Source organism: Vicugna pacos, chromosome 2 (genome assembly GCF_048564905.1).
Source record: "Vicugna pacos chromosome 2, VicPac4, whole genome shotgun sequence".
NCBI classification, from domain to species: domain Eukaryota; kingdom Metazoa; phylum Chordata; class Mammalia; order Artiodactyla; family Camelidae; genus Vicugna; species Vicugna pacos.
The window spans coordinates 56,304,625-56,331,522 of NC_132988.1; the positions used below are offsets into that span (position 1 = coordinate 56,304,625).

General features: G+C 34.8%; 1 protein-coding gene across 1 annotated transcript in view; it reads right to left on the reverse strand.

The window, feature by feature from the left end:
• GRID2 (glutamate ionotropic receptor delta type subunit 2) overlaps positions 1-26,898 on the reverse strand; it is a 1,264,409-nt gene that overhangs the window by 470,673 nt on the left and 766,838 nt on the right. Inside the window, exons 5-7 of the mRNA XM_072940458.1 lie at positions 15,890-15,943; positions 8,305-8,478; positions 1,586-1,747 (exon numbers count right to left, since the gene is read on the reverse strand). Of these exons, the coding sequence (XP_072796559.1) occupies positions 1,586-1,747; positions 8,305-8,478; positions 15,890-15,943 (390 nt within the window). The remainder of the gene's footprint in view (positions 1-1,585; positions 1,748-8,304; positions 8,479-15,889; positions 15,944-26,898) is intronic.

The following is a 26,898-nucleotide window of genomic DNA, read 5'->3' on the forward strand; positions in this document are numbered from 1 at the left end:
AGAATGAAATATATTCCTTTCAAAAGTGCCACTGGGTTGAAAACTTACTGGGGAAATTATGCAAATATTCCCCCAAAATGAAATTTCATAATTATTATATTAAATCATTGTTTTGATTATAAATTTTCTAGCAGTAACATTTTACATCTTGAATTGCTTCATGAGAAATACCTACATATTACAGTGTCTCTCTTTCCCTCCTACTGATATTTTCACTAAATAAGTGTCTCCTAAGCAACATCCCAAAATATTATTCTGTCTTTGTGAGACAGCTTCAGAAGAATGAATATATTCAGGCTCCTGCACCCGAGCCAAACCATGAATTAATAAATTGGCCGGATCAGAACCATGTTCAACAACCTCCCTTGGATTCATACCTGCCAACTCTCTACAGAGATAGAGCTGGGTGAGTCTGGCAACTCCTTGAGTTTAGATTTGACTTATTCACTTTTCAGTTGAAAAATCCTTCTCTGCTAATATATTCAATACATTTAATTCTTCAGCACTTCTATTGATAAGAGCCTAAATTCTCATTAAAGTGATTCTTCTGCAAGGAAGACACAGTACCAAGAGGAAGATATAGCCTTTCCTCTATTTGAAACATTTTTTTTCCCTTCACTTCCTGGTTTTTGTACATCCAGTCCTCTTCTAACTTTAATTTCTAGATTTCTCTCTGGCTTTTCTAAATACATTCATATTTCATTTGACTAGCTATTTCTCTTATTGTTTCAGGAGAAAAAAGGCAAATGCATGTGGAAAGAATAAAGATGCACAAAATGGAGAATATAAACTTCTAAATGGCTGTCTCCTTTGTGTAAAGGATACAGGAGAAATTTGTTTGTTTTATTAATCATTTCATTTTAAATCCGAGAAGCTGTGTGAGACAAATGGAAAATGCCAGCAAGGATGACATGACAAAGAGGCTAATAAACTGCAGGATGCTTATGCCTTTGAGAGGAGCTAAGCAATGTAAACTGTCTCCTGGCAATGGAGTTAGGTAGCTGAGCCAAAGCAGGTCATAGTCAGGCTAAATACCGCACTGATGGTAAAGAAGAATGCCATCAAGTATTCAAATAGTTCATAAATGCTGCAAAATCTTAACTGTATATGAATTTTATCTTAACTGCAAGACGAAGTAAAGACCATCACATCCAATGTCTTACCATGTATCATCTAACTGAAAAACAGCTATATCTAGTGCTTATTCTTTTTCAGTGGATGATGTCATTTAAAGAAAAAAAAAAAACAGCTTTTTGCACTTTGTGACAGGCACCAAAATAATATGAGCATTTCTAACCCTAATGATATAATGAAGGTGATTTAAAATATGTCAACCATTAGTTTTTTACTTGCATAAAATTTCCGTAGAATAAATAAGGGCTCCCTGTTTCATAGACCTTTATGAATTTCTGGCCTTTTTTTTTTTTTTAATATTTCATTTATCCATTACACTGTTTTGTGCTTTGAACAGGCAGCAATATTGGTGAAAAAAACAATCCTTTCTAAGTGATATCTCATCAAACAATGATTAATTGTTCTTCTCCACATGAAAATTAGGAATAGTGAAACGCAAGTCAGAAGATACCTTCTTGATGGTCTCCAGCATGGAGCGCCCGCCCTGCCAGGGCTTGGAGTTCTTCCTGATACATGACAAGCTGGCCATGCTGTGCCACTTCCGGTCCTCCAGCTTCTTGTGAAAAGCATTAGCAAGCAGAAGCACTGTGTCATATATGTAAAGGTTTGAAATCTGAAAAGATATTAGACAGTAATCATTAGAACTACTGATGCCAACTGTCAAGAATGACGAGAAAATCGTCAGCTCAGCTGCTTCTGTTCATGTCATAGACGGCTGGTTTCCCAGGTTATTTATTAAGCAGAAAGTTTCTTTCTTCATTTCCTGGGCAATTTTGCCACTGAGAATGAAGTCTTGTCTGATTGTATGCCTCAATTGCTTTTTCAGCTTATTTAGGTGTAAAAGAGAAGATTAAAAAAAGAGAAGCTTCTACAGTGGCAAGGCTGTTAGTGTCAGACCTTAGAAAATCACTGGTCCTTATTTCTTTCCAAGGCGGTAAGGATCTGAGGGCTTAAGATTGGAAGGGCAAACTGAATAATACATTTTCTGAATATGTCAAGTTTTTGCATTCTGGTTATTCAGATGGAGAAATATCAACTTGATCTTACATAAAAGATGAGTGTCATAGGTGCAAAAAAAAAGGGAAGCAGCCATCTGTGTGTAAGTTTGTGTCTATGGAGATTCAGTAAATTAAAAATGAGAGGAAACAGCACTATTCCTAAACTCTACAATGGTCAAGGATCTGTACAAAATTGTATAGGTATTCACACACATTGCAGTTCATTAACATGACAAATACATCAATAATTGTCTGTGAATGTGTGTTTATACTAACACTTTCTTCTTCTAAGGCAATCATGTTCTTTCTATATAGATTTTAAAATGGATTATAGAAATGTTTGATAAGCTCTATTGCACTCTTACACATAACTTGCCAGAACCACTATTCTTACAGTTAATTACCAATGGTGTTTATTTTTCAAAAAATTAGAAATAATATTTAAAAAATGTAAACACCAAGAGATATCCAAGGTCAAAAAAAGTGATTGAAAGTTACATTATTTCCTCTCTGAAGGAAAAATGCAATATAAAATAAAAAATGAGGTATCAACCCAGCTATGAAAAGCAAATCCATCTTCAAGATTTAAATTTTCTCTGATTTTTAAAAGTGCCTTGTTACCAGTTTTTCCTAAAAATAAAGAGAAAAGTATTTTGATTGCCCTTTGCTTATAATTAATCATGAAGGAATCTTACGAAATGTTCTGTCCATATCCCAGCACAGCACTATGCTTCGACTGTTAGGATGATGAGAGTTTAACGTAAGAACAAGTGTTAAGAAGCACTTCCTAACAGTTCCTTGGGAGTTTTATTTCATAACTGGGTAAATCTTTAATCATTGGTGTTTGTAGACCTTCCTTTAAGGAGACGCTGAGCACTCGCATGTACTACGGGAAGTACCAGTTTGTTCTTCAGAAGGAATGATCAGGGCAAGCTATTGTCACTTTCACTCCCCTGCCCAAAACCCAGGGCAGATTTTTTGATGGTTTCTCAATAATCAACAACAACCTGGCCTTTCCTAACCTCTCCTGGCCCCACCGCCTCAGACTTGCTTGTTCTTATCTCTCCAGCTTTATTTTGTTTCTTCCTTTGGCTGACTGCTTTAAGTATGCAGGTGAGACAGTTGTGGGAGCATCCTTTGATGTCTCTTATCTTTCTCCAAAGGTCAATATCCTCCAATCCTCACTTCATAGAACACAAGCTGGGTGAATCCTACCCTGAAAACATCTCAGGATTCTCCCTCCTCCCAGGCTAAGTGGGCAGTCCTCTTTTTATCTCCATAATGCTCAGTGCTTAGGTCTGTTGAAGCATATCATGATGCTAAGACTTTGTTTAAATCTGCTTTTCACACTAGAATATGAGTCCCTTCTGGATGGGGGCTCAAATTGCACATACTTTCCCCGTCTTTGTTACTTTTTTATTTCCTCTTGACTTAGCCTAGAACCTAGCACATATCTGGTTTTTGATAAAGAGATGTTAAGGCAAAGAAGTCAAAGAAAAGAAAGTCAAGTTTAACATCAGATAGGAGAAACCTGGTAACTGGGTTCCACCCAAACCTGACACTTCCTGGGTCGTAGTCTTTTCCTCACACCTTGAGGCACATACTTTAGCATCCAAGCTGGTCTTAAAGGTGAGTGCTTTGTACTCAGTATGTGACAGGTGTTTTCAACAAATGACTGCCCCTTCTTATTTGCCCACATCCCAAACTGCAGGATCAAAAAGGTGGTTGATGACTTTCTTTGAGCTAGCTGTTACCCCTTCTTTTACTTCTTTCTCAGGCAACTGCCTATTCTCTTTTGATGTTCATGCTTTCTTCTATGCCACGCATTACAGCCCCTTTCTGCCATCATCTACTGACCTCTTGGTCACTCTTTATTCATGACTTCTCCTTCACGGTGATCCCAAACTGTCTCCTTGTATGAAAGTGGTTCAATTTCTTACACAGAAGATCTTCACTTCTACTCAGGCCACAAGCAACACAAATGATCATTTACTGGACACAAATGCACAAGTCCTCTAACATCTTATTAAACTCCAGTATCCCACCATTTGACCAACCCTTTCTCTCTACCTTACTGTTACTACACTTGTTTTCTGCCTTCACTGAACCATCAGCACCAACCTCTTCTATGTGCAACCTCTACCTGACACCTCCTATGACCTGCCCTGAAATATCGTCTTTTCTTCAGTTGTTTATCATCCAGTATAATTTCTACGCTGTTCACCATCTCAGTGTTTTTCCTCTGTCCTTCTCTTATTTTTCAGTGTTTCTATTCAGTGTTTCTATTGGAACTCACAATTATTGCAGATGTGAGCTAACTAGGAGGGAGCAGTATAAGGTGCTCTCTCTTGATCTTAGTAAAATGCTTCTGACATAGAGACCAAAATTACATTCGAATGGTTTGGAGGAAATAACGACTTCTGCTATGCTCAAGCCAAATCTGCCTTCATCTTAATGGCCTTGAAAAGCTATCAGACCAGGTCTCATCTATCTAGACTTCCCGTAATTGATTTTGAATCTTACTTTATCTTTGTGATATTTCAACTTATAGGCATATTGTTAGCAAATAGTAACAATCTGAATCTTGATTATGTAACACAATGTAAGCATTTTCTCCTGGGCATTTACAAATCTGAGAGGTACACTTCATTCATTTTCATTTGTGTGATTTGAACATTTTGAAAATATTAGGTCCAAGGACAGTAACTTTGTGGACGACCACTTCAAGAGCAGAATATTTATCAGTGTGATTTGAATATTCTTCTAGCTCCATACATCTCAAACTGAAGGTAAGGGAAGCCCTGGTGATAAGTGTAGAAGAACTCAAACTACAGAATACATTCTTCTAATATAGTCTAATAAAGTCTCATATAAGAATGAGACTTTAATATATTTAAAAATTTTCTTTAAATCTGAAGCCAGAGTGTTCACCATCTTCTGTTCTTAGGAGTCCTTTGGGGAAATTATTCGAATGACATGACATCAATTTATTTAGACTTTTTAATGTCCTCTCATAAGGATTTCATAAGAAAATTTGTCAAACACTACATAAAAATCAAAATACAATAAATCGATTTATGACATCCTATCTAGAAAATTATTAAGTAGGATTTGGTTTGAAAGTGCTTGCTCTTAAGAAAGTTCTATTATCTTATTTGAAGTTCCCCAAACCATATATTTAATAACATATTCTACACTTTATCCAAATATTAAGTTTAGTGTGTTAAACTCTGGTTGTCAGAATCTATTTTCCTTCCTTTTGAAAACTGGGACACTATACCAATGTCTTGCATTCCGGTCTTCCTTCCAAGTATTTCTCTAGTATTCTTAAATTATAACATTGTGATCATACCTACTGGCTTATTTACTGCTCTGGGCAATTATTTTTCAGGCCTCATTTTAGAGCAGTAAGGCATACTCCGACCACCTCCAAACCCCTGCTCCTTCTAAACCAGTGGTTTACTTTTAATGACATATTCTAATATTTCCAGTCTGAAGACATTTTTTCCTCAGTGGAGAAAACAGAAGCAAAAAGATGTGAACGTTTCTATTTTCTCTCCATTAACAGCCAAGCTAACATTAACCAAGCAATAAGTGGCCACTTCCTTCTTGCTTCATATGTTGCTAAAAACTCTGTTTCTATCTAAAAGGTGCCTTTAACATTTATTTTGCAACTTCAGCTAACCCTGAATTTTAGTCTTCCTGGCACTAACTTAAAGATTGGGGGAACTCATTTTTGTTCTTTCTAAAGCTTACTTCCCTTTCTATGTACACTGAAATATGTTACAGCCCAGAGATCACTACGTGGGCTCACTGTACCCGCTTCTCCTCTGTTGTATTGATTATTGTGATTTTATAGTTGGGTTTCTACTTTTAGAGCTCACTCAAGTCATATTTTCATACATTTTTTTTCTGAGTTGTTTTTTTTTTTTAATTGTACCCTGCTGATAAGATATGTCTGATCATTTTTATTTGCATCGCTTTTACGGGCTCCGAGTTGTAAGGGTTAATTCTTCTAGGGAATGCCCTACTCTCAAATTTCAGTAAGTATTTTCCTAGTTGTTTTTTTTTTTAACTTCAATGAGATAAAATATTCACCAAGGTAAACCTCTATAACAAATGCTCTGCTTTTAGTGGAATATTTTAAATTCAAGAGCCCTGCATTTAGACTCTTCATTGTATAAATCTTCACATATAAAAGTTTCTATCAGTTTTCCTTTTACATATTAAACATTTAGTCAAATTCTATTACATATAATAGGGAAATACATATGTAATAAATGCTCAAAGAAAAAGTCACTGTCCTATTTTCTTTTATCTGTGGGTTTGAGAGGAGTAATAAAGATGGTAGGAGTGGTGCTTCCAGCCCATCCTGAATTCATCAGATAGGTCTGCGAATATAAAGACAAACAAAATATTTGTTCCCTGATTTCGAGGAACTCATTAATCGAACCAGGACTGTGCAGTTAGGTGAATATGCTTTAAAATACTGTGTAGTGACTTTCTGCTTTTCCCATCTGTACATTTCCTGCTATCTCTTTTGATAGAAGCAGACTTTTAACATCTCATAATTTTCTAAATCAAAGTTCTTTCACATTTTTCTCCATTTAAAATTCAATCATTTCCACATCAATTAGGCTCATGAGCAATTAATATGAAAAGATGGGTCACTAGAAGCATAAAATGTTAACCTTATTTATGCTTCAGAGTGGCTTACTTAGACCATTGCCTTCTCCCTAATTACATTCAAACCCACAAATATTTACAGAGGTGGGTATGATGGGGGAAAGAGAGATAGGTGAGTACTTTATGTGATTTTATGATGCCTCGTCCTGGAGGGGACTTATTCTAAAAGAGCTTAAAATCTAGCAGGAAAGTTCTATGGGCAATAATCCTGGAGCCAGATGCCTGATAAATATACACTGCTCATTACAATGGTAATAAGTATGAAGAAAAAGCTGGATAAATGGTAATTTATCTAAAAAATTCAAAGCTGACTAAAGATAGGGAAGCTGCGGAGTCATCGTTCAAAAAGTCTGCAAAATCAACTCATCTATTTAGTATCATTGGGAATGAACTAGTTCTCCTAGGATTATTTTTTCACACTGAACATCTCTGAGAACTAAAATGTTTTCGATATTGAATGTTTTGAAGAAATAGGTTTCTAAAATATGTCATACATTTCTTTTCACTTTTGAAATTGACCATGACTTTCATCTTTGTTGATACTGCAGGTTTACTGTTTAAATATTAACTAACATGCTGGCAATATACTACAGTGATACCCTTAGGAACTGTTTTACGATGTAGAGCTGTTTTACAGGGAAATCTCTGTTTTGATGGGATATTTGAATTAGTGTATTTGTTTGATTTCTTCTTTCTTGTCTCTTGCCTGTTTAAAGAGCACTTCTTATGGAGCTCAATTCTTGTCCATGTGCCTGCCTTGGTTATATCTCCTTCAAACTGACATACTGAGATATCCAGTGCAAAGAGAAATAAAACGAAAAGAGATCCTGATGGATTTTCCTTAAGAAAAAGAAATAGGCTCCAGATGAATATTAAAAGGGAATTCTTATGAGCAAGCTGTAAGGACTTGGTGGATTTTATTTTGCTGCTCAGAGATTGTATTCATTTACTTTCAAATTCTTTGTTGTGTTCTGAATAGCAAAGGTTTCAGCTACATCTCATCTGAGTTTATAACACTACAGCAGTTTTTGGACTTCCAAGTTTTTTCTTTTCTTTCTTTTTTTTTTTTTTTTTGGTGCAGCTCTTCAAACCAGAAATTACCTTTAAAAGAAAAAAAAAAACTTCTATGTCCTTGTTAAGCCAGAAAAGTCAAACATATTTATTAGCTTAATGCTTTGGAGTTTGGCATTAAAGAGTATCAATCACAAATTCTACCATGAGAAATGTTACCAATCTACTTGCTGAAAAGAAAATAACCTTTGCTTATTGTATTTTTATTAAACAAGGATACATTTCGCTGTAATGAGGTCAGACTGATCAAAGATGGATTCTTAGTGCTCTCTCCATCAGATTTATGAAATTGCTAGCAGAGACGAGTTCAGAAAATGAAAGCGTGTAATTCTGAATGCAACGCCACTGGAAAAGCTCTCTCCACAATCGCCCAACAAAGCATCCTTGAAGAAACATCCTGGCACTTAGAGCATACCTCCATATTCTGAGCAAATGGATCCTTTGGATCACACAACGTTGAAGATATCCGATGGTTGCCACGGAAACATCGCTGACTTATATTCTGGGGGACTGGAAATGTCTGTCGAATAATCGTTAACCTTCCAATTGACCGTCTTACAAGTTCCTGTACATCCAGATCATTTATTTCCTATAAGATAAGATAAGAAATGGAAGAATTAGAAATGCTTTATTTAATACAGTAACAGAAACACAAAACTATCAATGAGTTGTTATCTGGAAATGTTAAGGGATCCTGTTACTGTAATACATTTGTTTAATGCTTAGCCCACATCCAAATGAAAACAACAACACACATTCATTAAAATAATCAATTTTAATGTAGTTGCTGTCTGTACTTCAAATTATATACATTATGTATATAATTAATTAATACTTAAATAATTTGAAACACAGTAACTGACTTAAATATACTTTATCAATAATAAGTTTATAGTATATTGAAAACTTCAGAAAAAAATGTGTTGTATAAACATTGGGAAAAGTCAGAAAGTAAGTTGCTTTTATGCTTAATTATTCGTTAATGGATTTCAAAGTACCTTGAGTACCTAGGAAGATAGTTGCAATGTAAGAGTAATATATATCGTTCTTAGCAATGAAAAATTGGGTTCTTAAATAAGATAGGTAGAGAGAAAAAGAGGAGATGTTATTTTCAAAAAGACTTTTCCTAATGATTTCTTTGAACTATTGATGTTAATTCATACATTTCTCTTGGTAAGGAATAGATAAAGTGCTCACTAACTGTTGAATAATTAACTTAGTATATAATTGTGGTCTTAACATAAAGATGAAAAATTATGTTGATTAATATAGTGTAAACTCCAGTGCTCTTTATACAAATTAATACTATTTTGCATATGAGCATTTGTGAAACTCAAAGAAAAGCAATTTCTATTTCCTTTTCCCCACCAACTCCTAACTCCAAACTTAAATTTTAGGATTTGACTCAATCATAAATGTAGAAGTAATAAAAATAAAATATTATTTTTACAACATATACCTGTTCTAATTGAACATTGTTCTAATTGGAATTTGTCAGAATAGAAGTGATCAGAATAAATTTAATTTTAATGCAGTCTTTTACTTAGGCCGTTTGTGCTTCAAAGTGCCCATCTGGAACCTTTTAAACCAATGAAGTCTTTACAATTAATATATCATTGGTTTCAATAGATTCTTATGGCAACAGAAATAAAAGATTTGACACAAGAGACGTTTCGGACTGGAGTGAGCCATTTCTCAGTTTTGTTTCAAAGACTTATAACAGAATAATGGAAGAGAAAGAGATGATTTACAAGTGTATATTTTCTTCATTTCCTTACTAGGCTAATCACATATTATTCTTTCTTATAGCACGTAGTGGCTTTAACATTCATCCTTTATTTATGATCTTTATGAAATATTGATTTTTCTGAAAATAAAATAACACCTGCCATCAGCTGTATCTAGTGTAATATCCTGGATTTTCAGTCGATTAATCCTTAATGTACCATAAAAAGTGATTTTCCTCAGTTTAAAATGCCGTCTTTTTCCTTCAGTGTGTGTCACTTCACTGGCCACCAAAACTTCTGCCTGGCAAAAAGGAGGTCACTTTTTAATTCTCTGTCATCTACTCAGAGTAAAATTAGTGTACTGTCAACTCCATTTTAAGCCTGAACTTTAACCAGAAAACTTTTAAAGTTAATTACTATTGCTATTCAATTATCTTTACATTAAAAAAAATTTCACATTGTGCAGACAGGAATTTTCATTTAAAAGGACAATGAAAAAACTAACTTTTCTCATAACCTTGACTAAGTTGTGTTGTATACGTGGTCTTTTTTTCTTTAGCAGTAGGTTTATCAACATTTTGTCAAACAGCATTGTTTCTACATGTCCCACTCATGGTGAACTACAAATCAGAATATTAGAACAAAAACTTACATTTATTAAGTCCTTACTATATATTAAGCAAAATGCTAAGTACATAACCTATTATCTTATTTACTGCTAAAAATTACATTCTGATGCAGATACTGTTATTCTCACTGATAAATAAACAGAAGATTCCAAGCCCTTCATTCAGAATATTCTCTATTCATAGTATGAATTCATAAATGTCATCACAAGAGACATTCTCTGAAATAATTATACAAGAAATCCATTTTTACTTACAGGAATTATTTAGATTAATATTCATGAATGATAGGAATTAAAACTCTAAAGATATATTATTCCAGCATTTAATAGCCTGATGACTCTACAAGGAATGATAAAGTCATCTATCATGAGCTAAAGTCTTTAAGAGGACTATTTTTAAACCCACAAAAGGGGATGGCTAACTTTTACAGAAGTTCTCACGTGTCTAAGCGACTAAACTATATCTGAGAAAATGTCAATATGAATTGAGTATATTTTGCCTATTATTATTTGGGAAAGGAAAAAGAAAGTAATTTTCTGGGAGGAAAGAATCTGCCATTCTGAATGAAGTTAACAGACAGTCTGTCACAAAAAATTCACTTGCAGTCTTAATTTTGACACCTGATCTCAAAAATAGTTTGATAGTGATATGAAAACTTGATTAGGCAGCTGCTTTATATTTACAGAACTGCATTTTCAAAAGGTGCATTTCAAGAGTAGCAGATGCAATGTTATATAAACACTAAAAGCCAAGGGAATCCTTAATCTATCAAGAGATATTTTAAATGAAAAAGAAATCCGTAAGTAAACTTCCGTATTAAAACATGGAACTACTGTATAATCTACTGGAATCTATACTGTTCTAATGCTCTGAACTTTAAAAATGTTTAAACCATCTGATTTTTTTAAAATAACCATGTGAAGAACTAGTTTGCCACTCACTCTCTCAAACCACCCATACTACCCAAATGTGCTCATCTCTATAAAGACATAGACGTTTCCTTTATTTGAAAGAATTTAAAGAAGCTAAATTGTAAAATTACTTTTCTTTTTTGTGTTATTTTTTGACTAAGTGTATTTATGAAATAAGAACTAACAGTGCAATACAAATGAACAAATACATTTTAGTGTACCTAACTTTTCTCAATTTTTCTTCTTTAGGAGCAAGGCATACAGTCTTTTCCCCCAAAATAATTTACATGGATAATCAAAAATTATTAAGAATCAAGTCAATAAATCCAAGAGAAGATTCTTGTTCACTTTGCTGTGCCAGTTTAATGTAGGATGGACTCTGAACTGTGTAAGAGACAAGAAAGAGGAAAGCTAAAATATTTGGTAGGGATACAACTCCATCCAGAAACAGCCGCTTCCCAGAACAAATCTTTTAGGAAAACTGGATCACTCCTGAATCCTTGTAGGGTATCAGCTTTAGGCTTGAGTTAATAGAATTCTGGTGAAGGAAAGACTCTCAAAATCCATTAGATCAGATGCCAATCTCTACTATATAAACTATTTTAGAGAAGGGGCCCCTTCCTCCTTTTCCTGTTCTTTTACTTCTTAAAATGTTACAAAGTTCTTGCCTCCTAGCAGATACTTATTAAATACTGATAAATTTAAAAAACAAATGAATGATAAAAAAAAATGAAGACTTTACCCAAACACCTTCTAAAGATAGATGCCTACGACTGTACGTACAGGCACTGGGATGCTTTAATAATGTGATCTATTCTAAATAAAGCAAATTTTAGTAATGATATTAAGCAGTGTACTATGTGGTGTCATTTAAAAAGATTATGCTTTTCGTTGGTATTGTTTTGCTGATACGTTTATATTCTTCATGTTTTTGCAAAGATGACCCTTTGATGCTTCCATCAAGTTTAATGTTAATGCGAAATAACTCATACAAATATTATGAAATGTGAAACAACACCAGCTGTAGACTGTAAAAACAGGAAGAGGAGCAGAATGGCAGCTTTCTGCTTGACATATTCATTACACACTTAGGCTTTTCAAATCTCAAAAGAACAATAAGAACTTCTCCTTAACGGCACAATTCAGTAGTGATGAACAGAAAATAATGGCTTAAACTATTTAAATAAGAAGTCAGGACACCAAAGGTCAGGCTGAGTATCAACAGCTAATAGAAGGGTGCACATAGCATTATGCTGCTTGCAGCTCTAAACAGTGCATAGCTTCCTATCTGAATGTCTAACTTTTGTAAAACTTAAATAAAGTGCTAGGCCATCTGCTTCAGGACCCTGAAGGGATGACAGTACCTATGTGGAAAGGCTGTTCTGTGCTGCAGCCACTGATTGCAGAGAGAAGATAAATACTATTACCAACTACTAACAGATGATTGATTACACCATATGAGCTAGCACGGACTCTCATTATTATAGCACACTTGATGCAAATGAAAAAAATACATTGTTTTCAAGTCTCAACATCAATTTGTATCATGATGCACAATGCCAACTTTGATTTATAGTTTCCCTTTGAGAAACTTTTGGTGCAATGAGATTAAATAAATGTTTGCAAGCCATTTTAAAATTAGCAACAAAATAGTAGCTACACAAACCAAACTAGACACATTCGTGATTCCCACGTTCAGTCAAAATGGGCATCTGCATGTTGTTGGGTTTTGTGGTTGTTGATCCTTTTAGAGTCTATCTTCCTAGCAAATTTGAGAAATCCTTGTTTATTCTTTTATGGAGACTAGGGTAAATTATGATTCATCCATTATAAACGGGACTGTAAATGAAATAAAGGTAGTGAGACTCAAGTTTCCTTTGGAGAGAATGAGGTGATTGAATGGAATCACATGGAAGAAAGGGTGCTGACCACAGATATCTTGAAGGATGGTCTTTGTTCGGGATGAAAATACAGATTGATCTCTGAGTTGTAACCTAGCTTAGAAAATATAATGACCGATGTAAACAGTGTGTGCTGTGAACATCAAATTTTTCAAAGGTTAAGTAGCACTGACTTGCTGTCCTGCTAAAACGATATCTCTGCTCAAGGACTAGCAAGGAGGGCTGTGGGTAAAACAGAGATAAGAGTTCCAGTAATGGTAAAGTGAAGTTATAGTTATGACAGTTTACAGTAGAAAACCCAAGTGTGAAGGGGAGAACAGAACTGAGGTCTTCTATACTGTCTTCTACACTTCTAGCATTCATTGAGTTATTTGCTGGTTAGATTGCTTTGTTTGTGTGGATGTTTTCTTTGCAAAATGGTGGCCCAAATTATGGAATGTCCATTTGGAGACATCATTTGCCCTTCTAATATTTTATGAAATAAAATTTAATAAGTTCAGCAAAAGGAGTTATAATATTTATTAAATATATATTAAAATACAACTGTATTATTCTTTCCAAGATAATCATCATCAATGAAATGCATGCTAGTTTACTCAGTCAGATTTCCTCTTTATAATATGAAGAAGCGATTTCTTCCACAGTACAAACTGACAAATACGCGTTAGACAGACGGCCACTGGTATTCTGGAAAGCTCTCTTTACCTGGGTTCATACTTTTAATATTCAGGTATAGTGCTAGAAGTTAAATTGAATATGGAAAAAAGTTAATTCAGGGGTCCCTTCTGCAATTTTGCCAAAGAATAAAAAGGAATAGGCATTTCCATTTATACATTATAGGCATTAATAGGCTTGATTAATCCATGCCTCTAAGGAGGCAAGAAATCACTTTTTCCCCCTAGTCAGCTCTACTGATGCAAACAAGTAAAATGGCTCCAGCTTGTTTTACAACAGAAAAGCCTGTGTGGTCTATCCGCCGTCAGTAGGTGGGGAATAAAAGCAAGGTGAGACAAAAACAGGAATTAGGAGGAGTCTCTACTCCAAAAAATAGTAGCCTAGAAAATAATAAGCTAAAGACAAAAAGTAACAAGATGTGGCTCCTATAAGATTGAAATTTAGGTAGCAGAAATTTCAAAAATATAATCTGTAAGGAAAACTATCGAAGCAAAAGAAAATGAAGCAAGAACAATCAAAGCTTTAGGTTGGAAAGGACTAAAAGGTTTTACATTCCATTATCACCTCTTCATAGTTGTGTAAATTTTGGCAAACTGTTTAATTTATCTGATTGGATTCCTTGTAGAAAAATAGAAATGAAAATACCTCATTTGAAAAGTTCTTATGAAGGTTTGTTAAGTTTCCCTTTTCCTTTTACTCTATCTTGATATCTAGTCATTCGAGATGGAAACTTGAGTGGTATTAGAACATTAAAGTTATTAAAAACTTTATTGAAAAGCAGATCTCACATACACACATTATCTGTGGGGATCTCAGAAAAACACATCCTAATTTGACATAAGAAATTCACTGACAAATCATGTAGACCTAACGTTTGGCAGACCAACAACAGATTTATAAGATGTCTCCAGTGCCTTTAAATTGAATGAAAAAGAGCCAACAAGGGATCTAAAACTCCATCAATGAAGTGTGGTGCAGTAGAAACCACTTGAACTGAGAACCATTTTTACTTTTCTGTGTAAGAAGAGACAAATCATATGCTTTCCATGGTCCTTACTCCCTCATTGCTTCATAATAATATTTAGCGTTCAACAAAATAATGTGTGAGAAAGTGATCTGTGAACTTCACCGTGCTCTTCTCATTACTGCAGCACTATTTATTGTCTTTTGTCAGGACTGTGTTACGGATACTGGATAATACTTCACTTAATGTTTATCATGAACTTGTAAAGTAAATGTTATTATACATACAAACAAAGCAACCCAAGGCACAGGATGATTATACTATATTTCCATAGTAACACGGCTAACCAGTTGTATAGCCAGGATGGAGCCGATCTGGCTAATTGCAAAACCAGTATTCTTGCCCAAAATGCTGTTTTGTTCCTGAGACAAAACTTGTTATTCGATCATTCAATATTTAGTATGTTGATAAATAACACATAATTTTTATTCATAAGTGATAGATATGTTGAATCCTAGGTCTTGTTGAGAACAGATTCACATGATGTCATTATTCATCCCTGACTGACCTCTCACTGTCCTCTCCAATTCTGACTGGCAGGTGCTAATTGAATAATTTGTTTCAGAGGGCTCTCATATTGTAATAGTGTATTTTTACCTTATGTATGGTCCTTAGAAAATTCAAAAAACTTTCACAAGGGATTTGACAAGTGGGTGAATTTTAAAACAATTGTATTGCTTTATGAAAAGAAAAACAATCTGCTCTTGTTTATTCATATTCATGTGCTGAACTATTTAATCCTTGTGTAAAGGGGGGTGGATATAAAAGTTCTAGAAGCAACAGTAAAATATAAATGGAGCATAAGCACTCCACTGGGAGGAATTCACTGTGCTGACAAAGAAGAGTGTACTTTTCATAAAGATGATCTCCCGAAGTAGGCAGTGTGTGCCAACGGAAAAGGCTAAAAGATGCTCAGTGGGGAATACGTTCTCCATGTATTTCATTCATGCAAAGCCCTTTATAATTTAAAAAAAACCCTCCTTATTCTATCTTTATCTAACAGCATCCACTCAGTAAGCTGAAAGTTTACTTTGTGTTCTGTCTCTTGGTAGAAATTCAAGGCCCTAGGAATGCTGTGACGATACATATGACAACAGGACCCAGAGTTAACAGCAAGGTTTAGTTTAGTTTACCTCATTTATAATGATCCAGTGACAGTCAAAAGCAACCAAATTCGTCTCCACAACCTGGAAGAGAAAAGAACCCAGTTATCAGTCAGCATTAATTGTGGAAAACAAACCAAACTAAATAGATATACTTGCCAAATGGCAAAAAAATGTATACTACAAGTTAGAAAGGTCTGTGTTACTCAACTGAAGATGGAAACCATTAGTAAAACACTGTGGAAGCATGTGTTCATCTTGCAAATGACTGTAGACTTGCTAATTAAGTTTGAAAATATAATCAAAAGCCCAGAAAAACAAAGGCTTCAATTGAAAAAAAAATAAGTAACACTTTAGTGATTTTAACTTAGAGTAGAGTTCCAATCATATTTCCTACTCCAAATAAATTTTGATGACCTTCTATTACCTACCTAAGAAACACCTAAGTACACATTCCTCCATAATCTGGCTCTAATTTAACATTCTTATCATCTACATCCCTGTGTATGTGTTTGTTATCGTCTTGACAAAGTAAAATGCTCTATGTTCTGAAAAGTTTTGTGCAAGTGTATTCTAAGGAGATCCAATCATAAAATTACCTGAATGTAAAGACTAAAAGCAATAAACATTTATACTAGCATATGTTATAGGTGGGTAATTTCAATAGCTTTTAGACCACTAGTAACATGAACAGAAAGAAAACTTATGTTAAAAGAAAAGTGAACTACATGTAGGCAACAATCTTGTCTGGATAGCTATGGATAAACTGATTTGAAATGATCCTCAGCTAAGGACCTAAAAGTGACCCTCCTCTGTGTGTGTGTGTGTCTCTGCGTGTGTATAGTAGCGGTAACTTTTTTTAATCAAGGTTTCCATTCTATACAGTTTATCATATATATTCTAAGACATGGTTTATAACTCATGCCATGGAGCAAATAGACATATAATAGGTTAAACTGATTTGAAAGAGATTATTCTGTTATTTTCAGCAACAATACCTGCAGATTAGGTTTTAATTGAAGATACTTTCTAATAGCTAGCAAGGAATTGTTATAAAGTGTAAATTACTTTTGAGGGTTATTCTTTGAGGGTATTCTGAGAAATACCTACTGAAAGATGCACTGAATTATGAAAAATACAAATGGAAATATATTTTTATGTGATTCAACACTTTCTTAAAGTATATAATTATTTGCAGAATTCAAAAAAAATGTGGTATAAACTTTATACCATTTCCATATACATCATATAGATTCCTATGACCTTACTAATGTGTATATATAATACAGTATCAGAGAAGTGAGGATATGTTATCTATTTTTGAGTTGTATCATTATTATCATTTTTTGAACTAATGCTCAACTTCTAGGTGAAACTTAATGTAGAAAATACGACTCATGCAGTTTTCAGTTTTAGCTAAAAAAAACCCTTTATTTCTAATTTTATAACTGTTTTTCTTTAATCATCTTAGACAAATCATAAGTAATTCATTAGCAACAAAACTGTTAAAAAAACAAATGAGAACGCCATAAGAATTTAATGGAATACAAACTAGAGACTCAGATATAAGGAAAGTAGTTCTCTGTATTAAAAAAAGAGAGAGAAATTATATTGAATATGGGGGGAAAACCCACATGACTAACATATAGAAATATGAAGTATTTATAGAAAAGAGAATGAAAACCAAAATATAGATTGAAAGTACTTCTGGAACAATATTATTAGCAGAATGAAGAAATGACTCAATTTAGCTTAAATTATCCCCATTTAGACAATGTGGACCGTGTGGCAAGATTAAGCAAAATTCAGTCTATGAGAACTCTGTATTAACCTGTAGAACTTAAGTAAAGACTTACTTTGTGTAACAAAATTTATGAAATAAGTAGAAGGTAAGAGTTACCTTCTTGATATGATAATGATAACATAATAATGTGTCTATAATGATAACATTGATAATGTGTCTAGACCACAAAATTTACTCAACTTTCACACTTTGTCTTGAAATAAACTTTCAGGCAGAAGCAGAAAATAGTATGTTGGTACTGGCTCAATCGTGTGTTTCAGTAAAGGAGAAAGGCAAATATTTCATCTAAGGCCATGATACCACTAGCCATACCACCGTCCTTTGCTTAGGAAATATTCTCTTACTCCTGTCTCTCTTTTACTCTTGAATACTAAACTATTAAACATTTTTCTTTATATTTTTGAAACGAAAAAATATGAGCACATTACAGCAGATAAAGAAATAAATCTTTAATCACAATAGCTCAAGGTCATGGAGCAGACCCCACTTCCCTACTCCGTAAAGTAGTCTTATGCTAACACTGAAACCAATCTCTGCTATGTTCAGACATTGCATTTTGGGTCTACCTGTTAGAGTAACTTAGCCTATCTTCTTTATTGCAATGCATTTTTACTAATCTCAGCTATGTGCCTTTTTCTAACCTTAATTAATTTTAATAAACACACTTATTAGAGTAATTTAAAATTCTGTGATTTTATAAAAGCATGATTTCAAAACCATGCAGTATCTGTTGGCCTTTTCATGAATACTCAATGTTCAGGACATTTTTTTATGAGCACATTGTTCTTTGGGGAAGGAAAATAAATTATACCAGAAAGGTACTTAAGCATCTGGAGGTAAATGTGCCTCGTCCCTTTAATTATACAAGATATACAAGATATACATGGATACACAACTAAAATCCATGCTTTACTGTGGCACCATATTATAAAGAAGCTCTGAAACTTTTTTATTGCTATGTTGTACACAGAAAGTTAATGCTTCCACTCATTATCTGAGGAACTATCCACTAAAAGAGGACTATAATTTCCTTAGGTCTAGGTTAACATCTTCATGCATAACTAATGAGCTGGCATAACTTCTCTGATTTTTTATAATTGAATGTTACTAAAAGAGAGCAATGCAAAAAGCCACTAATTAAAAGGTAACCGATATCTGTAATGGTGGAATGAATATTTAGTAAGAGGCATAAAAAGGTGATGGGGAGATCACTAGCTTAGATCTTGGAAACCAACTATGTATCTATTTATATTATGTATATTCTTACATATTATTAAATATCTATATATAACCTACTATTAAACATATACACACACACACACACACACACATATACACCCAGAGAAGTGAAAATTACAGTAGAGTTAAAAGAAAAGATAAAAAGGAGTGATAATGTTCTTTATCCTTTTCACATCTTATAAATCGAGCTAACATGTAGTGAACATTCTTATAAAAGACATATTTACATAAAAAGAAATTCTCAGCCATTTGTGTAGATAGCAAATGTCAAACAACTAATTATAAATCCCAAATCAATTCATCTAATAATTTTTATATTTGTATTAATCACTTCCCATTTAATATACTTCAGCCTAAGTAATGCTGTAACAAACTACTTTCATTACTAACTTGAAGGACTGAATTACTTCTTGATAAAGGATTAAGAAGTGATTGTACGATATCCTAGACTATTTTAAGCCTTTGTATTTATTTCCAGTTATATTAGAACTTAGAGAAAACTATTGCATTTTCTCATCTTCCTTACATAAGTAGCACATCTCCTACTTCAGCAGTAAATATATTTTAAGCCAATGAAAAGGATTAAGCAATTTGATGGAAATTTTTTCAGTGGGAACATAGTTTACATCTAAGTGCATTACTGTTATAGTTGTTTGGTCTCATTCTGTGGATTATTATAGATGTCTAGCAAGTTATTCTACCCTAATTGTATTTCTTTAACCCAAAATTTCCAAAAAATTTTGACTGCTATGAAATAATGACGGTCCTAAAATAATATATACTTTATTACCATAATAAGAAACACCGTCTAAAACATCACATTATGCTTGGGCTATCAAAAGAAAGTAGCAAGTCAGTAAGAAAAAACTATCCAATGGGGACTGTAGAAGGTTCAGTTACAAAATAAGAAGAAGAAAGGAAGTATGGATTCCTCTTGGTAATCTGTTCTCTCTCCTTTTGCCCCATACCTCCCTCTTATCACTACACACATGCACATTAATAACGAGAGGGCGCGTGGTGCATGTTCACATGGAGCTGCTACCACAGCAATATACAGAAACATACTCATAACAAATAAGACTACCCCACCTCCCAAGAAGCTGAGCTTACTTTAAGAGAACGGAACAAAAAAGGGGGAAAAAAAATCAAGTCCTGTCAGGAAGACAAGTGATGAGTAAGGACAGACCATCTGTCACTGGCAGGGACTTTAGAACTTCTGAATCTTTAGAAAAGCCCAACAATTCATCACCATGTCTTCTATCATCCGTTCTCAAATCTTTAGATGTGCTAAATATAAGACAATCCGAAGCAAAGAAACTGCCAGTGCGTGTAGCTCACTGGTAATAAATGCAGAACAGTTCCTACAAGCTCAGAGGACAATTTAATTGACTCAGTAATAACAGCAGCATGCTGTTTTTCACTCAACCTTGTGGCTTAACTAAATTAAGCTTACTCCCTTTGCAGGATACACGAAATAATACACATTTATGGAAAGGGTTCCCGTGCTCTGTGCACCTGCAGTAACAAAGATATCAAGTGTTTGCTTCCTGCTCCTGCCCATTCCAAACCGTCCAGTGGAGTCCTGTGAGTGAGTGGCGTGCCTGGGGAAGGACACCAGCAGTTATTTGGAGCGAGTGGCCAGAGAAATACTAACAGGCTACTCCCTTCCTGGCTCCTGATCTATTGTATTATACTCATCTCAGCATTTCAGTATTCTGTGGGAAATTACTTCCACTAAAATTTGTAAGCACTGTATGGCCAAGTAGATTTAGAGATGCTAAGTTAAGCTATGTGAAATAGATGTCATCACTGCACTAATCCTCAAAGCTTTTAACAGGTTAATATCAATACTGAAATATACTTAACCTAGGTCATATTAATCCATAATATTGTTTCATATATTATTATTTTGGGCGTATGGCTTCAGACTTAAGAGCAAGACCTCTAAAATCAGAGTTTTCTCCATTTTCTTAAGTGTGACTTTGAACAAGTTACCAACTCTGTAAGCCTCAGTTTCCTCATTTGTCACTAGGGTTTATGATAGTGCCTTCATGATAGAATCATGACAAAGATTAAATGCAAAAATAGCACATAGTAAACTCTTAGTAAATACCAACTCCTCATGTTTTAATAAATGTGCTTTATGAAACTCCAAGAGAAGATGTTTAGAATGTAAGAATATTCCAAATGAATTTGACCACAGAAACCATTTCCACTACAAATCTCACGGGATTAGCAATTCTTGGGAGATACAGACTAGAATCAATTTAATTTAGTCACACTTTTCCACGAGTTCTGAATTTTTACTGAAGCACCATGAGGAGTATTTAAATTTTAAAAGCATAGTTTTATAATAGTTCTATAGGGAATGCAACTAACAAAGGAAATTTTCCCCAGAACACAGAAAAACAAAAACTGAATGACCATATCTTATGTAAAACTCAAATGTATATGTAATAGTTCTGATCAAATAGTAATACTCGTTCTTTCCTCTAACGTTTTTCTCCATTTCTAATTAAACAAAATAAGACAAAACCAAACCAAACCACTATCCTTCCTCCAATAAAGTTCAAAAGGGAGTATATCACGTATAAAGTTCATAATGTGTAGAAGATTTTTAGCAAGGAGTTCCTGGATTTATAGTACAAACTCTACATCCAGTTTCCTGAGTGTCACACACCACTAAACTGTACTACCACACAGTTCTGCTAAAAAACACAGTGCAACTAAACACTGTAATTCTCAGAAATGCAGAGTGGCAATGCAAAGTTGCAGACTTCTTAAGAGACACTAAACATGCACCTGACTTTGTTTTGTTTTCTGTTTTCAGCTGATCTGGCTTTCGTTTTTCTCCTCCCTAGAAGAACTAAAGCCACAGTATAAAGAGGCACTGGAGTATCATTTGTGCAGATTCCATTTTTAAATCCCAAATATATCCAGCAGATGGCATCAGTAATCTCTCATGCTGGTAGTGGGCAGCAAGAAGATATTCTGAAAAGACTGTCTTGTTTGCGTTTCCCCTTGAGCTCAGCATGGATCCCCAACTCTTCTGTTCTTATCCAAGCAGCCACTATCTGCCATCCCACTCTGTGCCTTTTGCTTTAGAATCTCTGCTCTGATCTTCCAGCTGGAAGACCACAAATACACTTTCATCCAAATCCTCTTGCCATTACTGCCAAAGTTATTTCATAAACGGATATGCTAGAATTATTGTTACTGCTGTGCAGTTGGGTCTTCCCACACCCCCTGGGAGATGGAAATATGCCACCGCTGAGATTTGGCCAACAGTGTGCTACCTGCTACGCCTCTTAATGTGGAAAGATGGGCACTAACGTAAGAAAACACAGAATCTGTGTTCATCATATGGCACAGATCCACCTTCCTGTGTGCTATATTATTGAACAGAGATTGAACAGTGGTTAAAAGTAAATTCATGATTTCAAGACTTTGCCTCTTGAGGATGTAAATAAATATTTGACAGTTGTTTCCAGTGCAAGTGATCACGGTGTTATTGTTTTAATTCTTTGTGAGTTTCTGCTTCCACTGAGATTCTTTTCGATGTCAGCTCGAGTGATTAAAGGTACATTATCCCCAATTAGGAAAAGCAGTGTTTGTTGAAGGACCACTCATCCCTTGCCTTGCCTGTTTTATTATATTCTAATCTGTTAACTTTTAGCACAAGAAAGGAATGACATTAAAATATTTCTTTATTTTAAAAAAAAGCTAAATGACCCTTGGCAGAGTAAATTAATTCTTAAGAATATCTGGCAAAAAAGATGAATATGTTATTACTTGGATTTTGACCAGGGCTTAAAATGATTATTTGGGGACACATTGGAACTTAATTGCTGGGATTTATGCAATAAGACTTTCTTACTCTCTTGAAGCAAATAAAGAAAAAGAATCTTATAGAGAAGTCTACTGATCACATCAAAAGACAACACACAGGCCCCTCACAACTGTGAGCTTTCATGCCTTTGCTCTGTTGCTTTTGATCTCTTCTCTGTCCTCTCCCTGACAAAGAAGTTCTCAAAATTCAAAGACTGAACCGAACACCAAATCCTTCCCCACTCTTACCTCCCCAACCCCAGGCAGTATTGCCCCCCCCTTTTTGCACTCTCTAACACTGTGAACAAACCTTTATTCCAGCCTTAATTAGTGTGTAGTTGTGTAATTGTCTGTGAGGGCATTGTGTGTTTTATATCCCCCTTACTCCCTGTGCTTCAGCTGGACTGGTTTTCTTCCTGTCCTCAGTATAGTCCCACCTTTGCCATCACTTTGCCTCCTGCATTGCTCTTCCACCCCAGACATGCACATGGCCCCTCTTCCCTTCGTCTAGGTCCCTATCAAAATATTACTCCATAGGCATGCCTGCTATGATACCCATCCTTGCCAGTCCCATGCACTTAGCCCACATGAGACAAACACACACACACATACATATTTCCTGTCTCTTTCTGTGCACATTAAAATATAAGCTTCACAGAGGTGAGAATTTCATTTTGGTCACTGGTCTATACCCTTAGAATAATCAGTGAAAGATAGTAGGGTTTCAGTAAAATTTGTTGCCAGGCACAAGGCAAATTTTCACTAAACGCTGTTTGTGAAGAAAAGATAATTATACAGCCTAAACACGTGCTTACACATCTGGGGATCCTGTGGATTTTATCCACGACTAAACCATCTGATAAACTTGTATTGAAAGGAAGTCACTGGATGGAATTTAATTTTTAAAAATTAAACAATAAGAAAATGACCCAATTCACATTTTATCAACTAGGAGATCTTATTATTATTTACACGGTAATGAAGTGCAGAAATACCATATTTTAAATCTTCAAAAGTCAGATATCCTGGAATTTGGAGACTATGTGGTATTAAAAAAAGAACATTAAATTTGAATAACTGGGTTTGAGTTTAAATGCCAGGTCTTTTCTTTAACAGTCAGATATGTTACTTATTCTCTCAGTTCCCTGATTATCTGAATAACACTGTTCTCACAGGTGTATAGTGAGGATTAAATGGATGAATGGATCTAAAGCACCTGTAACATTAAGTATCAAACGTGCTAATCTCTTTCCTTTGTTAGTCCTCTTTCCCTTCTTCACTCAGGTTGCTGCAGTAGTTTTGTTCATACTCACAGGTGAGTACAAGTGCATTTATTTAATTCAGTAACTGTTAATTGAATGCTGCTTGTAGCACATCAATAATAATAATAAAAGCTAATATTAATTGAGTGCTTACTATGTGCCAGGCACCAGTGCTTTTATGTATAGTAACTTATTTAATGCTCACGATATCCTTATGATGAGAGCTCTACAATTATGTCTGCCTTACATATGAAGACACTGAAGTAAATCATCCAAATCATATAGCCAGGGGTGGAAGGAAGAATGAATAAGTAGTAAATATCCTCTGTACTGATTTCATAGCCCTCTTTCCCCAAGTTTCAGAAACTATTATACTTTCCTCAAAGTTAAAATATTTACAGTTAAACTGGGTATTGCAAAACACTGTGTGGCATATGGATTTGAACTCTACTGTGTAACTTATTATTGCATCTACTATACACCTTTGAGAGAAAAGAATGAGCCATTGAAGAATCTGAGAAATGCAGGTGGTTTCATGTATCATTCTACGCCATGACCATTTGTCTTAAAGTGGTGTAAGAAAACTTGTTTTTCTGTTAGTTGAGTCTTAGTTCTCACATTGTTTTCAGAATGTTAACAACTTGCTATACTGATTAGCTGATCAAACACACACACACACACACACACACACACACATTCGGCAGCTAATGCTTACTCAGAGAAAGAGTTATCTGTTCCTATTCTCTCATCAAAACAAAACTTCTGATTGTCATCACAGGACAAAGGGCCAAAAGCTTCTAGGACAGAAAAATGGATAATGATTCTTGGGTATTGTAGCAATAAGGTATTAGGAACATTTCTGCAGTTAGTCAGTTAACCAGTTTACTACTACTGTCCTTTGTGTAAATTTGTCATACTCTGGGTTATCAACAGCTCATCACTGATGAAGCCACTATGATTACTGCTTATTAAAAGGCATTCCTAGTTCAATATTTCTGTTATCCCTGGGCTTTTCCAGTATTTCACATGGACTGTGCTTTCTAAAATATCAATAATGATATAATGATAATGACAAGAATTTATTATCAATAATGATAGAAAACACTGATGATTCTAGAATCAAAAGACTTCACAGGGGAAAATACAAGGTACTTAAGAAACGTCTTAATAATTTTGATACTCAAAGTATCCAAAAGAGAAACAAAAGAAAAGAAAAATGTGAACTTCAGTGGCCATATTCCTGAAGTAATTGTGTTGATCATTCTCAAGATACTTAAGCTCACTGGAGATATGATCCTTGAACTTTTTACAGAATCAAAACACCTTCAAGCTTCCTGATGTTTCTAAGTTTCTTTCATAGCTTTTTCCATTAAATAGTACACCTTGCAGCCGACTATAAAAATGTTTGCAATGGTGTTGGACTTGACAGTATGGACACTTTCCAGAATTCCAAGCAACTGACTATCCCGTCTGTGCTATTTCACTGTAGTGAAATAGAAACTATCTTTTTCTTACCACTGACAAATCACCTTATGGTGTTAGAACTGTGTTTAGTAACAAAATGTCAGTTGAAACGGAGGCACCAACTGCTAACTGCTCAAACAAAATGTCATTTGTAGAACAGAATTACAAAGCTTGACAAAGGAACCTGGGCTATGATCGCATGGTGCACGATTATTCAAAAATACCTTACACATTTTAGAATTTTCATTGATCTTAAATCTCTTGATAAATTTTTTCAAGTTTTTTAAAAAGATTGTTTATATGTATGCTTACCTGTCTGTGTTTACACTGCACAATTTCTACAAAACAACTACTGTTACCCTGAATGCTGTTTAGATGTCTGAGAAGACACTGTTCCTCCTTTCCTAGAAATGCATCACACAGCTGTGTGGCTTAGTGTCACTGTAAAATCATGGCTTCTAACCTTTACCAGACACTTGATTCTAACCAGCAATTCTTCTGCCTGTATGTATCATTCGTTTTGCTCCTTCCCATTTCCCATGGCAGTGACGTTCAACCTTCAGACAGTTCTCCTGGCCCATTTTCCTAACAACTTCACAAGTAGCTGTTTCCTACTTTAAATAACAATAAAGACAGACCAATGGGTAGCATAGATATGGTTTCAAGCCCTCAAATTTCTGTCCCTCTAAATTCAAAAGCAAAGCAAGCAAACAAAATCCTTATTTGAATAATAATAGCTAACACTTCAGGGTTTGTATTTTGCCCATGAAGCAGCAGTAAACACTGTAGTGCCTTGTAGTGCCATTCATCAGTTAGGTCTCATAACAACCCTGCGAAGGTATTTGCTATTACTTGCCCCATTTTTACAAAGGAATACACACCATTTTAACTTCACTGCTCTCCTCTCTTCACAGTAAAATAGGCACTCTTTCTCCAAAAAAGGGACTAATCATTTCAATAGAACTTTGAGTCCCTTTCTTCCTTCCTCCTTAGGGAGTCTGCAGCCTCTGCAGGGTACCTGTAGGATACCTGTAGTGTGCAGGTATCCATACTCTCACGCCTTCCATCTCTCCATTTATCACCTATAGGACTCCATATTTCCCAGCACCTAACACATGACCTCTCCACCGACTTGTATAGACAATCTCAAACATTGCCTATGATTGGTTCTATTTTTTTCACACCTCCCATTCACATCTCAATCATTCTGGCTTCTATCCACAGCTCCTCTCCCCCCAAAGCCTCTTCATCTGGCTGGCCTCTAAGTCCCTTTCAAGATTCCCCTTCGTCACGATTATCAGCATCACCTCTAAGAAGTCCTCCGTGGTCACTACACTCTCTCCTCTATAAATTCCTCTTATAAATGTAGGTATCTAGTTATATTTTAATTATCTTTTTATCTGTCTACTTTTCTACTACACTGAAATCTTCTTGAGGTGGGG